A 16,270-nucleotide genomic window follows, 5' to 3' on the forward strand; every position below is an offset into this window, starting at 1 on the left:
TAAGGGGAGTGGGAGGATGACGCGCGGTCATAAGGGGGGTACAGCTGAGAAGTTGCCTGTTGAGCGGGAAGCTCCTGCTGCCTCTTCTACTGTGGAGTGCTAACTTGGGTTTGCTTATATATTAACTTACCCAATTTTCCCTACTGACTACCCAACAAAAGTCACTTAATAAATAAGTGAAAAATGTCAAAAATAGGGAAAATGGGATAAAGTCACTTGAAAAATCCCCTAACTGATGTTAATGGATTCTGATGGGAATTATGATGGTCATGCTGTGTGCAACCGGAGGATATGCATCTATGCTAAGTGACTGGGCATGCACGGTCTACGAATAGACTCACAAAAGTGCCAGATCACTGCTAATCTAGACTTGACTTGACTGACGGGAACCCTGCTATGGTGTAGCTTGTCTACGGACACATAGGGTTGGGATGTGTCACGTGACATCCCCTCCTTTTCAAAGTGAGGTACTGGTACCGAACTGTATGGCGTCGAGGGAGATCGCCAACAGTATCCGGAATCCTGGAAGGGACTCTTCGCCGGCCCACTCTGATGTGTGGGTCGTGCGGTACTTGAACTTCATAAAGGTCTGCAACGCTTGCTTCTTTGGGCCGCGCCGAAAGTGACACAAAGTCTTCTGAATCTCCTTTCTTGCTTCAACTTCCTCTAGAGTCGTGCTTCTTCCATCTTCAAGAATCTCCATGGCTGAAAATTCCTGAAACCATCTCCAACACAAAACCATGAACATACCCATAACATGTAAAGTGAAGGAAAAAAATCTTGTCTTCACTAAAGACAGTGTATGCAATGTAGATGAACATATAGACGGAGTGATAACCCGTTCATTAAACACATGCAAACAATGCGTTTGAATCTTTTCTATTTGATCGGAATAAATCAACTGTGGCAAATCACAATGGAAATGCCCATGCATGGTGTTCATATAATCATGTGCTCTTTCGGAAACTGTGTCATGCCAAGGAAGAGACATGGAATGCGACTTCCTGACATACAAACTTTTCAGCTTTTCATGAACAATCCGCATACATTCGAGCTCATCCATGAGAGAAACGTGCTCAACATACAATATGTCATGCCTAGGAAAAGGGATCACATAAAGATGCTGACTAAAATACAGGAAACCTTCACGAATGAAACACTCGAACAATGCGTGCGTATCAATCATGCGAACACATAATACTTCCTGTGATGGTTCTTTGGACCAAGGCTCGAGAGCCAAGATCGCTTCTTCGAGATCTATCGAATCTTCTTGTGGGGGATCTGTGGACCTCGACTCGAAAGCCAAGATCGATTCGTCGTGATTGATCGAATCTTCTACAAGGTTAGCTTCGCTAGAAAAAGCATCCACTAACACATCATCCTTGTGAACAATCACATCATCGTCATGCAACTCATCATGCTTGTGAGAAATCACATCTTGATCATGCAAATCATCATGCTTGTCATTGGCATCCAAATCATCATGCTTAGCAATATCATTCAAATCATCATGCTTATCTTTGTCATCCAAATCATCATCATGCTTCACACAATCATGCAAATCCTGTGTGTCATGCTTAGGAGAAGAAGAGACTGAGAGAGTCTCCTTTTCCCTATCCTGTTGAATCTGTGCTTGTATTCTAGAAAAGAGTCGCAACATCTCTTGCCTTATTTCTTTGTTCTCGCGATCAAACTTGGCTTGCATTTCTTTGTTCTCGCGATCAAATTCTGCTTCTCTTGCTTTGGCTTCCAAGTGTGCTTGCTTGCTCTCACGCGCTATGGCTTCCATTCCTTCTTTGTATTCACGATCTATGGCTGCCCTTCGTTCTTCGTAAGCCTTTCTTTCTGCTTCTCTTTCTTGGTTTAACTCCTCCATAGGAGTTCGTGCAATCTTTGTTGTAGATGGGGAAGGGTCGGAAAAACCTCCTGGTGGGGAAAATTCTTCTTCGCCTCTCTCATGCTCATCACCTCCGAGCGAAGTATCCACTCCGCTTCGAGTGATGACCATTTTGCAATCGTGGGTTCTTGTGGGTTCTTCGGGTCTTGGGTTCCTAAGTCCACGAGGAACTTGGGTTCTTGGGGGTCTTGGGTTCTTAAGTTCACGAGGAACTTGGGTTCTTGCGGGTCTTGAGGTTCTTGATTCGTGAGAATCTAGGGTTCTTGAGGTTCTTGAGGTCCTTGATTCGTGAGAATCTTGGGTTCTTGAGGTTCTTGAGGGTTTCTTTTGCTTGCAAATCGCGTTGGAGAAGGATCTTCTCTTCACCCGACTTCTACCCTTTTCTGCGGGCGCACCCCTTGGCGGCCTTGCGCTCACACCAAGGTTGCTTTTTCCCACCTCACGTCAATTGGCCGGCCGCTAAGTGCACGGTCTGCTCTCAATGAGTGAAAAGAGACACAAAGGGAGGCTGGACAAGCCCTTCTTTCTTGGGATTCCTGTCACTCTTCAACAAAACACGATCGCCACGCCCAAGTAAACTTGGGTTCGTGCGATCGCAACAAGCAAAAAAAATTCTTGTGGTTCTTGTGGTTCTTTCCTTGAGTAATGCAGAACACTTCCAAAGCTCTGATACCAATGTTAGGTGCAGCGGAATGAATGTTGTATTTTCTCAAGATTAGTGATCTTTATTGCTCAAGGTTCCTTTTAGTTCTTAGGGAAAGAGAGAGCTTTCCGTCTTGTAGAGTGTTGTGGTCACGAACAAAGTGAGTGGATATTGTGCGTGCAAATGAATGAGACTGAGAGAAGGAGAGAGAAGAGATATGACACCGCGAGGTTTGTAAAACCCTCCTCCGAAGGCCCCACTCTCGTCGGCGAGAGTGGTCTACTTTGATTGCACAAAGGTGTACAATGCGAATGCAATGGACTGATGCAATGGGACTATGCCGATGACGACGACGATGGTGACGACTGCGACTTGGGCTGAAATCTGGGATCTTCTTGATGCTGAATTTCTGGGACTGTTTCGGTGGCTGAAAATGACTGTTTTGGGTTGTGTTCTTATGGCTGAAAATGGGGAACCATCTGCAACCTTTTTGGGCTGATTTGCTACCTTTGCTAAGGCTGAAAACCTGCGTTTCGACTGCTGAATTTCTGATCCAAAAGCGCTGGAATTTCTGATACCAAAAACGCTGGTTTTTTAGGGTTTGCTGCGTTTTTAGGGTTTGCTGAAAACGCTGGGATCTGCAGGTATTCCAAGGCTGGAAACGCTGGGATCTGCAGGTATTCCAAGGCTGAAAACGCTAATGAAGCTGAGGTTCTGTTGTGGATTGAAAACGCTAAGGGGAGTGGGAGGATGGCGCGGGGTCATAAGGGGGGTACTGCTGAGAAGTTGCCTGTTGAGCGGGAAGCTCTTGCTGCCTCTTCTGCTGTGGAGTGCTAACTTGGGTTTGCTTATATCTTAACTTACCCAATTTGCCCTACTGACTACCCAACAAAAGTCACTTAATAAATAAGTGAAAAATGTCAAAAATAGGAAAAATGGGATAAAGTCACTTGAAAAATCCCGTAACTGATGCTAATGGATTCTGATGGGAATTCTGATGGTCATGCTGTGTGCAACCGGAGGATATGCATCTATGATTTAGGTATCGGCGCGTAGCTCTCGTCAGGGGCACCACGCTGCACTTCTCCACAGTCGATTCCGACCATCGGTGCGTGACTGGGCATGCACGGTCTACGAATAGACTCACAAAAGTGCCAGATCACTGCTAATCTAGACTTGACTTGACTGACGGGAACCCTGCTATGGTGTAGCTTGTCTACGGACACATAGGGTTGGGATGTGTCACTTGACAATTTTTAAGTCCCTGAACATGGACAATCTGAAAGTGAAACTGTGACAAGATGTTAGCCCACCACATCTACTTTTCCGAAAGCTGCTTCTGCGACAAGTTCATTCTTGGAGAAAACTATAATGTCATCAAAGAAAGTGCCCACAAAAGATCGATGCTCTCGGAAATTCCTATCCATCATTCGGTTGAAAGTTGTTGGAGCATTTGTAAATCCGAAGGGCATCACCTATAATTCGTACAATCCAGAAAGGCTGTCTTGTAGACATCTCTCGGAGCGTTTTTGATATGATGATATCCGCTTTTCAAATCAATCCTGCTGAAACAAGAGAATCCCTGAAGTTTGTCAAGAATATCATCGATCCTTGGGATCGCGAATCTATTCTTGATGGTGATTTTATTAGAGCTCTATAATCAATGCACATTCTCCAAGATCCGTCTTTCTTTAGTACTATTAAAACCGGAGAACAGTAAGGTGAAGTACTAGGCTGGATGAGACCCTTTTCAAGAAGGTCTTTCACTTCGTTCATAATTTCTTCATTCTGGGCTCGACTAACACGATAAGATGGCCGGTTCAGTGGTGTAGTTCCAAGGATCAAATCAATGGTGTGGTCCTCAGGACGAGATGGAGGTAACTCGACTGGTAGGCCTTTTGAGAAACAGTCAGCATGTGTGTGCAGAAATTCTTGTCGTTCTTTATCCAATTCAGACATGTTGGTTCGTTGTTCATCATTCAATTCTTTTCACGTAGATCAAGTAAAGAAAAAGATTGGATTTCATTAATTTCGAAATGGCCGAAGCCGATACAATAGGGACGGACTCACCCTTCAATTTTACATCAAGTATAATTTTCTTGCCCTTCTCATTGGTCAAAGTCCCTTTCTTGGCCCAATAGTCGACCACGGCGTTGTTTTTGTGGTACCAAGGGATTCCTAGGAGGACATCACACCCTTCCAAAGGCATGATGTAAAAGTCCTCGTACCCTAAATACCCCTAACAATGCAAACGAAGTTTGCCAATGACAGGTGTAATGGCAATATCCCGTCTTGGGCGCCGCTAAAACTGCCTCTACCGGTGGCCCCATCCTATCGTGCATAATCTCAAGTCAAGCCGTCAATTCAAGTGAAATGAAGTTTGCATTGGCTCCTGCATCAAAGAAAATGAGAACTTCCTGATCTTTTACTTTGCCCCATGCGCGGCAAAGTTCCGTACTTTCGTCCACCTGACTTGGGTAGGTCCCCATGCAATCCGGTACCAGTCTTGCTTTCATCTTGCCTTTTCTGCCACGTTCCTCTGCTGCTCTAGAACTCTCAAGCCTTTCTTCAGTTTGTCCTCGTTGTGCCTTTTTTGGGACACTTTGCAGATATGTGTCCTTGTTCCCCTCAACCAAAACACTTCCCTCTTTAAGATAGTCAGCTCTCTGTTCGGCAGTCAATCGGGGTCATGCATCCTTCTTTTGAACTGACGAATGCTCCAACAACATTTAATCGAATGATGGATAGGATTTTCAAAGAGTAGACACTTTCTTTGACGACATTATAGTTTTCTCCAAGAATGAAGCAGAGCACCGACATCATCTGCTATAGATATTTCAAGCCTAACGGAAGTATAGATTGGTTATTAATGCGAAAAAAAGTGAATTTTTCTTGCCCGAGATACATTTCTTGGGGCACATCATCTCAGCGGAAGAAGTGCAGATGGAACCACCAAAATTGAGACTATTTGCGATTGGCCTGACCGATAGAATGTTCATGAAGTTCGAAGCTTTTTGGGCTTGTGCTCTTATTATTGGAGGTTCATTCGAAAGTTTGCAGAGATAGCTTCACCTTTGCATTTATTGACTCAGAAAGGAGTCCCTTTCACATGTGGGGACTAACAAAGGTGACCACTTTTCAAACGCTCAAAGAAAAATTGACTACCAGACCAGTGTTGGGTTTGCCAAACTTGCAAAAGCCATTCGAAGTTTATTGTGACGCTTGTGGTCATAATCTGGGAGCAGTTTCGATGCAAGAAGGCCATGTCATTGCTTACAAGAGCAAGATGTTTTCACGCCCAGAGATGGTAGCACAGATTTATGAGAAAGAGCTATTGGCACTTATCCATGCTCTTACACAGTGGCGACCCTATTTACTCGAAGTTGATTTCACAGTCTTTACGGATCATCAGAGTTTACACAACTTGTCACAGAAGCAGCTTTCGGAAAAGCACATGCGATGGGCTAACATTCTGTCACAGTTTCACTTCGAAATTGTCCATGTTCAGGAACAAAAGAGCTTAGTGGCAGATGCATTGTCTTGGAAGCCCTTGGTTTTGGCTATTTTCGCGATACATCACCGAAGCTTCGAGGATATGGTTGACCAGTACGCCACAGATCCTTACTTTCCTGACATTTTTGCCCGAATACAGAATGGGGGGACAATTTCAGGCTATTCCATACGGGACGGCTATTTGATGCGGAAAACGATGTTGAGTGTTACATAGCCTTTGAGGGAAAGGTTTTGACAGAGCGCCATTGTCCACCTTTTACGGGCCACCGCGGCATAGATACCACCTTGAAGGGGGTGGAACGTTACTTCTATTGGCCGAGGCTCAAAAAGGATGTGGATGACTTTGTTCGCAATTGTTTAGTATGCCAAAAGGTCAAGTTTGACAGGCATAAGGCACCAGGACTTCTGCAGCCTTTACCCATTCCCTCCCACCCCTAGGAAAGCATAGCTATGGACTTCATCTTTGATCTTCTCAAGACTCAAAGTGGGCACGATGGCATTTGGACAGTCATTGACAGATTTAGCAAGCAAGCTCACTTTGCTCCAATAAAGGAGACGATCAAGCCTAATCATTTGGTGAGACTATTCATTGCACAGATTTTTCGGTTACATGGCATGCCTAAGACGATAGTTTCAGAGAGAGATCCCCGATTCACGAGTTTGTTTTGGAGGGCAATTTGGGAAAACATTGGCACGCAGTTGCAATTCTCATCATCATTCCACCCCAGACAAATGAGCAATCTGAGATAGCCAATTCAGTGGTTTTAAATTTATTGAAGTCTTACATCTACGATCAGAAGACTCAATGGGAAAAGTACTTGCCTTTGTTGGAATTTGCCTACAATAACACGGTTCACTCCTCGACAGGGAAGGCGCTATTTGAGGTAATCGAAGGTGCTAAGAAGGTCCCTCCATTTCTAAGCATCAAGGACAAGATTTTTGAAGAAGATCAGTACACAAGGGATTTGGACACTGCTTTTGCCAAGGTTCACGAGGCTTTAGAGAAGTCTCAAGCACGGCACAAGAAGGCAGCGGATAAACATAGACGCGACTTGAAGTTGAAGATGATTGGGTGCTCGTTTTGAGAAGGCACGCTTAAGGAAACGAAAGGGAAAGGAGCAACTTTTTCCAAAGCTAAGCATGAGGTATTATGGCCCTTTCCAGATCCAAGAAAAGATAAATGATGTATCCTTCAGATTCAAGTTCCAGACACTTGGAAGATTCCAAATGCTTTTCATGTGAGTCTCTTGAAACCTTTTAAGGGTGAGGTGTCAGTTGACACGGAGCTTGATTAGCAACCTGAGGTGGAAGAGAGCGAGGAGATACTCGGTCCAAAACAGATACTGGCCCATGAAGAAAGGAAAGTGAAAGGTAAAGTGATTCGGTGGTTCGGTGGTTCTTAGTGAAATTCAAGAACTATCCGGCATTGGATGCGAACTGGATGGAGGAGGCGGACCTAGCAGATACTCCTCAGATTTTGGAACTTTACATTGAGGCTTTCGGCTTAGTTGCATCTATTTCGAAAGATCCCGCAAATCAGCAGGGTTGAATCTAGTGCAGACAGGGTTGCACGAGAGGGGAGTCACTCTACTCCTTTGTCACAGATTACCTACACGGAATAAAGTCACTAATTTCCCTTTGGATTTCAGGGATACTGCTATGCTGACAGTATTTTGCTGTATGACTTTATGAATATTCCCGAACTTGATTCCGATTGATGTGTACTCTCTCAAGTGACTTTTGTTTAAGTGCAGGATTGAAAGACGAAATGATTTTAGTCTTGAGAATCTATAGGCATGATTGCACTAATCCGACATCAGTGAGGTCCAGTGTGGATCTAGATGCGATTGCTAAATACGTTGCCAAGATCATGGTCTTAAATTTGGAATGAATTTTTAGGTGATTGATTTGGATATGATTTGAATATGCACTGACTGAGTCGTCTTTGTGCAAGTGCTAGGTTTGTGTTGTCTAATGTGTCGGTATTTAGAGTCAATTTGGAATGAATTTTTATGTGATTGATTTGGATATGATTTGAATATGCACTGATTGAGTCGTCTTTGTGCAAGTGCTAGGTTTGTGTTGTATAATGTGTCGGTATTTAGAGTCAATGTCTACTGAACTGGTTTATGGCCTCTGTCTGTTTTTGCAGGCGTAATCGAGGGCGATCACAATTCTTTCAAGAGGGGGGTATGTCACAAAATGATGACATTGTGGGGGAGCAGGAGAGAGAGCCCACTTGCTACTCTATGCAATGAGAGTGAAGGAGAAGAGGAGATTGGCGCAGAAGAAGCACACGCAGAGAAAGAACGTGAGAGAGAGAGAGAGAACGCTCGTAGAAATCTGGGAGAAGTCACGATTCTTACACTTTGGGCTTGACCTTTGAGTATATGAGTAAGTGACTAGGGGGCCATTCACACTTGGGCCCCCTCACTTATAAGTCTTTTAACTTATAAGTTAATAAGTACAAGGCACTTAGGCCTTTATTCCCTAACAACCTCCCACCTATAGGCAATGTACCTTGGGAGATCAAAGAATCAGCTAACTATGATACACCAACTGATCATGCACTTACTCATCCAACACCCATCATCTGACGGCAATATGCAAACCGCTCTGCTGGAAGACTCTTGGTCAAAAGATCTGCAGGATTGTCATCTGTGTGCACCTTGACAAGTGTAATGCTCTTGTCATCAAGCACACTTCTGATAAAATGATACTTCACCTCTATGTGCTTTGTCTTGGCATGAAAAACAGGATTCCTTGCAAGCATAATAGCACTCTGACTATCACAGTGTAGCACAGGAACCGGTGACTTAATGCCAAGCTCTTCTACCAAACGCATGAGCCACAAAGCTTCTTTGCATGCCTCGGTGGCAGCCACATACGCAGCCTCAGTGGTAGACAAAGCAACACATTTTTGCAGTCTAGAAATCCAAGAAACTGCACCTCCTGTGAATGTAAACACATATCCAGAGGTAGACTTCCTGCAATCTGGATGTCCAGCAAAATTTGCATCTGTAAAGCCATGCACAGATGTCTCACTCTTCCCAAAACAAATGCACAAGTCTTTAGTGCCTTTCAAGTATCTCAAGATACACTTCACTGCTTCCCAATGCTTTTTCCCAGGATTGCTCATGTACCTGCTTACCACTCCCACCGCAAATGCAATGTCCGGACGTGTAGCAACCATAGCATACATCAAACTGCCAACGGCTGATGCATAAGGAATCTTGGCCATTTCAGCCCGCATATCATCTGTGTTTGGGCAGTCATGTGCAGTCAGTTTTACATATGGAGGCAGCGGAGTACCAAGTGCCTTTCCCCCATCCATATGAAAACGATGTAGCACCTTATTAACATAATCTCGTTGAGATAGATACAGACGCCTGTTGGGTCTATCTCGAGAGATACGCATGCCCAAAATATGATTAGCATCACCAAGATCCTTCATGTCAAAGCGATTCTTTAAGCTTTGCTGTAATGCATCCAACTCCGTGACATTTTTACCCGCAATAAGCATGTCGTCAACATACAAAATCAGCAATAGAAGAGATCCATCACTTGCCGTTTTGATATACAAACAGTGATCAGAATTACTTCTTTTGTAGCCTTGAGACCTCATGAATGTATCAAACTTGTGATACCATGCACGGGGAGACTGTTTCAAACCATACAAGCTCTTCAAGAGTCTACATACTTTCTTCTCTTGCCCCTTTGACACAAAACCTTCTGGCTGTATCATATAGATCATCTCAAGCAAATCGCCATGCAAAAACGTTGTTTTGACATCCATTTGCTTTAACTCCATATCTTCAGAAGCAACCAGGCCTAAAACAAGACGTAATGTGGCAAGCTTTACAACAGGAGAAAAAATCTCATCAAAATCCACACCATGCTTTTGCTTGTACCCTTTAGCAACCAAACATGCCTTGTACTTAGAAGAAGCATCAGATGTGACCTTGGTCTTGTAAACCCATTTACATGGCAGAGCCTTATGCCCTTTAAGCAAATCAACCAAGTCCCATGTATGGTTTTTCTCCAAAGACTGCATTTCCGAAACCATTGCTTTGAACCATTTCTTACTGTCTTCCCGTTGCATAGCCTCTTTATAGCAAGACGGCTCACCACAATCAGTAAGCATGACATAGTCCAAAGACGGTTCATATCTATCGGGGGGCCTTGTCACCCGAGTAGACCTACGCACCCAATGATCCATAACAGGTGGATTTTCAGCCTGTAAACCATCAAAAACAGCAGGCTGTTCAGCCGGTTGCATCGCAACAACGGGCGGTCTAGGAGCATCAACCTGTTCCCCTACCTGTGGTGCATCAATGGCAACTTGTTGGGGCTGATTTTCAGCAGCTAATGGCTCATTTTCAGCACCATTTTCAGCATGTATAGGCTGCTGAACATTGGGCCTTCTTGGCTGTCCATATGTAACATCTTCACGAAAAACAACCCGGCGCACTTCCTCGACCTTTGTGGGCTGTTTGTGCATGCAATTCTCATTGAAGATGACATCATTGCTGCGTATGATTTTCTGTAATACGGGATCCCATAATCTATACCCCATTTCACCATCCTCACCATATCCTAGGAAAATGCATTTATGAGACTTTGGTTCTAGTTTGGTGCGCAGTTCACTCCGGATGTGAACATAGGCCTCACAACCAAACACTCTTAAATGTGCATATGAGGGTGGCTTGCCAGACCACACCTCCTCAGGCACCTTTCCACCCAAAGCCTTGCTAGGTGAGCGATTAATCAAGTGAATAGCTGTTTGCACAGCTTCTGCCCAAAAACCATGAGGTAATGCAGCATGTGACAGCATACTCCGAACTTTCTCTTGGATAGTCCGGTTCAATCTCTCTGCAACTCCATTCTGAGAGGGATTAAAAGGAGCCGTGAGCTCTCTTTTAATACCTTTAGTAGCACAAAAGTCAATAAATGCTTTTGATACATACTCCCCCCCATTGTCTGAGCACAAAGACCTAAGCTTCTTGTCAGTTTGATTCTCAACAAACGCAAGAAACTTCTTGAAAGTATCCAAAACATCGCTTTTAGCACGTATTGGATACACCCACACCTTACGTGTAGCATCATCGATAAACGAGACAAAATATTTCTTTCCCCCTAAGGACAACTGTGGCATTTCACATACATCGGAATGCACTAAGTCTAACCTGTCAGACTTCAAAGAAAGAGACCTTTTGTGCGGTGTTTGACTGTGCTTACCATAAATACAGTGCTCACAATGAGAAAAATCAGCATACCTCAAACACGGCAAATAACCACAACGAGACAGAGTTTCCATTCCTCTTTTACTCATGTGTCCCAACCGGCCATGCCACAAAGAAACACTTGGCTGCTCGGTTACGGCGACAACATGGTCACGCACACTAGATACATGCAAAGGATACAAAGTGTCCGATTTACAACCCTTGGCTAAAATCCGGGCCCCTTTACAATTTTTCCACTTGCTATCACCAAAAGTGGTGTGATAGCCTGCATCATCTAGCTGCCCTGTACTAATCAAACTCTTCTTGAGTTGTGGCACATGGCGCACTTTGTGCAAAACAAAAGTCATACCATCAGCAAAGGAAAACTGGACACTGCCAATACCTGCAATGTCACATGCATAGTTATCTCCCAGATAAACAGTGCCCTGCACCTCACCTGAGTACTGTGTAAACCAATCCCTATGAGGTGTTACATGAAAGGAGGCACCTGAATCAAGAATCCAAGTATGCATGTCCACATCAGAACCCATAGCAAGGGTATGTGCATCCACAGAAGAGGCATTGAGTACATCAGTGCTGCTGTCACTGTCACAACTACTAGCAACATTGATTTCCTCAATCAACACAGTGCTCTTCTTGGCATTTCCCTTGTCCTTTGCATCAGTTTCAGCACCCTTGTTCTTCTCTTTCTTCCACTCATAGCATTCCCGGTTATAATGCCCTTTCTTTCCACAATGATGACACACAATATCTTTCCTACGAGATTTGTTGCGTGCCCTGTCCTTACTGTCAGATTTCTCCCTCTGTTGAGACCTGCCTCTCAAGTGCAATGCATTAGAAGACCCACCTGTGGTGTTCTTCCTGTTCATCTCTTCCATCAAGAGAGAACTCTCTACATCTGCATACTTAAGTGACGCACTTGAGTTACTAAGAGCTGTCCGGAATACATCCCAACTCTCGGGCAATGTGCATAGCAGAAAAGTAGCTTTGAACTCCTCATCAATCGTGAATTTCAGCTCTGTCAGTTGGCTGAAAATAGAATTGAATTCATTGAGGTGCACTGACATGTGCGTGCCCTCCTTCATGCGGAGATTCATAATCTTCTTAAGCCAATACACTTTACTGGTAGCACTCTGCTGTGCATACAACTCGTCTAAACGCTTCCACATGCCCCATGCTGTCTGCTCATTCTCTACATTGAAGAGTAAATTGTCAGACACCGAAAGCATGATCGTGGAGCGAGCCAACTCGTCCACTTCTTCCCATTCTTCAACCTCCATATCAACCGGTTTCACACCCTGTAACTTAATAGGTTTCGCCTGTTTCTTCTGCAACATCACATTATAACATTGCTTCTTCCATATAGCAAAGTTATGGGCACCTTCAAGCTTGCGAATGTGCAACAAATTGCCACTTTCACTGCTAGAAGCCATTCTGAGTGATTGCAAACACTGAAACCCTGTTTTGCCGACCTAAACACGCCCAAATGTGCGCAATCGGGCAAAAAACAGCTTGCTGTTACAGAAAAACAGCGAGCAAATTTCACGCGAAATCACCCCAAAACGGCGTACATTCACTGCCAAACCCTTACCAAAGGTTTCCACAAGGTGTATACATCATTTGCTTGCTGAAATTCCCTGTTTTGGGGCAAAAATCAGACCTGTAAACACCTGTTTTGCTGAATTTTCAGAACCTCGTTGGTGGAAACACCTGTAAGATTGACCTGTGAGACTTGCCCTAATGAAATTGCATCAAATTGACCCCGAAATTGGTCAATTTCAGCATAAATAGGCTGCTGTTCGCCAGTTTTTGAAACCCTAATTTTGGGGAAACTATCACCGGAGGTCGATTCTACACGGTGAGAGGATCCCTTCGCGACAGAGTTGATCGAAAACGGTTGAATATCCTTCCCGCAGCGAGCAAGAACGGAATTCTGATCTGTGTTGCGAAAATGGCTCTCTTGGAAACCCTAAAGCTCTGATACCATGCACGGGGAGACTGTTTCAAACCATACAAGCTACTCTATGCAATGAGAGTGAAGGAGAAGAGGAGATTGGCGCAGAAGAAGCACACGCAGAGAAAGAACGTGAGAGAGAGAGAGAACGCTCGTAGAAATCTGGGAGAAGTCACGATTCTTACACTTTGGGCTTGACCTTTGAGTATATGAGTAAGTGACTAGGGGGCCATTCACACTTGGGCCCCCTCACTTAGAAGTCTTTTAACTTATAAGTTAATAAGTACAAGGCACTTAGGCCTTTATTCCCTAACAGACATGGCATGCTATAAGTTATTCCAACTTATGGGCACCTACCGACAAGGCCCCAAGGAACAATAGGCTTAATGAAAGGGTTGGCGGGCTTGCTGTGCGGACGCCGCAATTTGCACTGACATACTGACGTGGCTGGCCGTACAGAATCCCGCGTTTTGCGCTGACCAGTGCAGACGTGGTAGTGTACGGGCACCCGCGTTTTTTGCTGGCAGCTTTTCATGTAATTGCTTTGCCATGGCCAAGGGCCTTTAAATAAGACCCCTGGGCTTCTCTTTGGCTCATATGTGCTAACGAGTCATTGAGCAGAGAGGACCTGCAGGCAACTGTACTTTGCTCAAGCATTAATAGAAAAAGAAAAAACGAAAGGAGTGCCAATCTTTGGGGCCAATCTCTCTGGGCACGGAACTACGTCGGGCCGTTTCGACTCAAATTTAACTGTAATTTAAGTGTGAAGTACTTTTAAAGTGATTATCTCGTGTGTCGTGCCAAATTCTCAAGTTGGGGTGCCCAAGTCTGTTACAGTCGATCCAAGATCCAGTGGCTACCCACTCTCGAGAGAAGATTTGCTCGCATTAGCACACTTGATCATCATCCGGTTCACCTTTCCCGCTCCACCTTTGACAGCTTCCTTCCACAATTGGAACAGTACCGCTTCTGCATTGTTGAGAGTGGGACCATATAATTGTGTTTAGACTTGCTCCCACTTTATGATTTGAAAAACGATCTATTTTCTAAATGAGGGTACTTAAATAGTTAGCGTAAAGCACCCAATGGTGCACATAAAGAATCAGTGTGAGGTCCGGGTGTGCAGCGAGCCAGTCCATACCAAGGTCAGCCAAGGAACTAATCATGACTTCAAGTCTTTTTTGTTTCGTGTAAGCATGATCTGGTGGTATATAACCAAATCAACCACACGTACCACCATGACGGTATACAGAATTAGGTGCATGGCAAACTCATAACTGGAAAAGGTAAGGGATCAAATCCTCAAAGGCTTGACTAATAAGTCCAAGGAACAAGATCTGACGGCCACGATACTCTCCTCGAGAATTCACTTCACCTGATTGCTCATCAACACACTATGATTGACTGCAAGGCAACCCAGAAACCTAAATCCTCCACTCTTGAAGAAGCTTAAACATGCAAAACTCATTAAAGCCGTAGTCCGTCATTTTTCCCACTCTATAAAGATGTTCTCCCCAAAAATGACAATCATTCTACTTGTAACAGGACCTGTACAACATGTCCTTGTCTTTGCAAAAGTACCTGATGTTTTGATAGAATCAAGATTTTTTTCAGAATAAAAGTCTTTTAGAGCTTAACTTTGCAGGAAACAACAATGCAGTACCTTCATGTGAACCAACATGCCTATGAGTTCAGGAATGTAAAACTGATCTGCATTTAAAACTGGTCGGTTTGCATCTTCTACAAGGATGGTGGCCCCTACGAGTTCTGATGCCTGGCCATAAAGTACTACAATTAACATTTCAGGTTTTCTCAACCATAATATTTAGTTGGAAAGCATCCGCTTATTGATGCTTCAAAAGATGTGTGTTTTGTCCTAGCACCCTAAATTACCTTTTCCTTTGAGTCAAAACCTTCAAAGGTTAGAAGCCAAGCAGAATCCTTGCCTTGCATGATCTTCCTCCCACATAAAAGTTTGATCTTCCGTGGTCCCACCAGCTTACCCATCCGATAAAATCCAAGCCAGCGGATTCCTGGCTGGACATAGAAACCCACAAACAAGGCAAACATGTCATGTGATTAATCGTGGCAATGCAGAACATTGAGAATAATAAGACTTAAGTAAACAGCTTACAGATAATGTTTTCACATTCAAGACAAAATTTTATAGATCTAAATAGTCAGACCAATGAATTATGAGTAAACAACCACAAAAAAAGAACTCATTTAAGTATTAAAAAATCCATACCATTTTGAAAAATTAGAAAGGAAGCTCTTTGTTTGAAGATGTAAAATAGCATACCCTTTCAAACCGCTGCTCAGGAAAGTCTGTCAGAGACATAACTTTCAACTCCCCTTTAACACCATGTGTGCTACGTATCAGCCCCACTTCCACAAAATCATCAATGTCGTCAGCCTCCATAACCATAGTGACCCCTGCAATAGTAAGATTTTCCATACTTGTCAAAATGTCATGAAGGACATGGCATGATATATAGTAGCTACTGGTGACTACACTGTAGAAACCTTTTTCCATCCAAACACAAGAGAATACATCTCGGCAAGACAACCAATTGCGTTTGATGCAAGCAGCAACAACATCGTCCTCTATGTCCATGCTTCATAACTTGAAAATGATAGCTTTTTTTTCATATTATCTGTAATGATATGTTTGTTCTTAATCTTCCTCCATTTTATCTATTGGTCAAATCAATCAAACTGAAACAAGATATAAACATCTAAGATGATACTGAAGAAATCTATAAAAGTCAAGGTCCATTAGGGCTATTTCACAAAGGTATGGTTGATAGCAGAATGGATCGACTGCAAGGACTAAACTGTGAGTCCAGAAATAGGACAATTGTATTAGCTAAGCCCAACACAACCTGCACATAGCATAGTAAATCTCTTTAGAGGATTCTTGTCAAATTGTATTGAACCAATCCGTTAGACTTACCAAGACCAAGATATACTCTTGGTTTTCCTGATATCGTATTTTATACCTCTGTTGTAGTTGGTCA

General features: G+C 43.6%; 1 protein-coding gene across 8 annotated transcripts in view; it reads right to left on the bottom strand.

The window, feature by feature from the left end:
- LOC147453456 (16S rRNA processing protein RimM family) overlaps positions 1-16,270 on the bottom strand; it is a 103,634-nt gene that overhangs the window by 54,495 nt on the left and 32,869 nt on the right. For 6 of the 8 annotated variants that reach the window (XM_086515631.1, XM_086515632.1, XM_086515634.1 and 3 more), the window contains 3 exons: positions 15,553-15,686; positions 15,144-15,287; positions 14,914-15,024 (listed from right to left, as the gene is read on the bottom strand). In XM_086515631.1, coding sequence (XP_086371757.1) covers positions 14,914-15,024; positions 15,144-15,287; positions 15,553-15,686 — 389 coding nt within the window. Of the gene's footprint in view, positions 1-14,913; positions 15,025-15,143; positions 15,288-15,552; positions 15,687-15,776; positions 15,978-16,270 lie in introns of those variants that run through there. The other 2 variants (XM_086515637.1, XM_086515638.1) reach the window with 2 other exon arrangements.

The sequence above is a fragment of the Adiantum capillus-veneris genome, chromosome 7 (assembly GCF_014529385.1).
Source record: "Adiantum capillus-veneris isolate H3 chromosome 7, ASM1452938v2, whole genome shotgun sequence".
Classification (NCBI taxonomy): Eukaryota; Viridiplantae; Streptophyta; class Polypodiopsida; order Polypodiales; family Pteridaceae; genus Adiantum; species Adiantum capillus-veneris.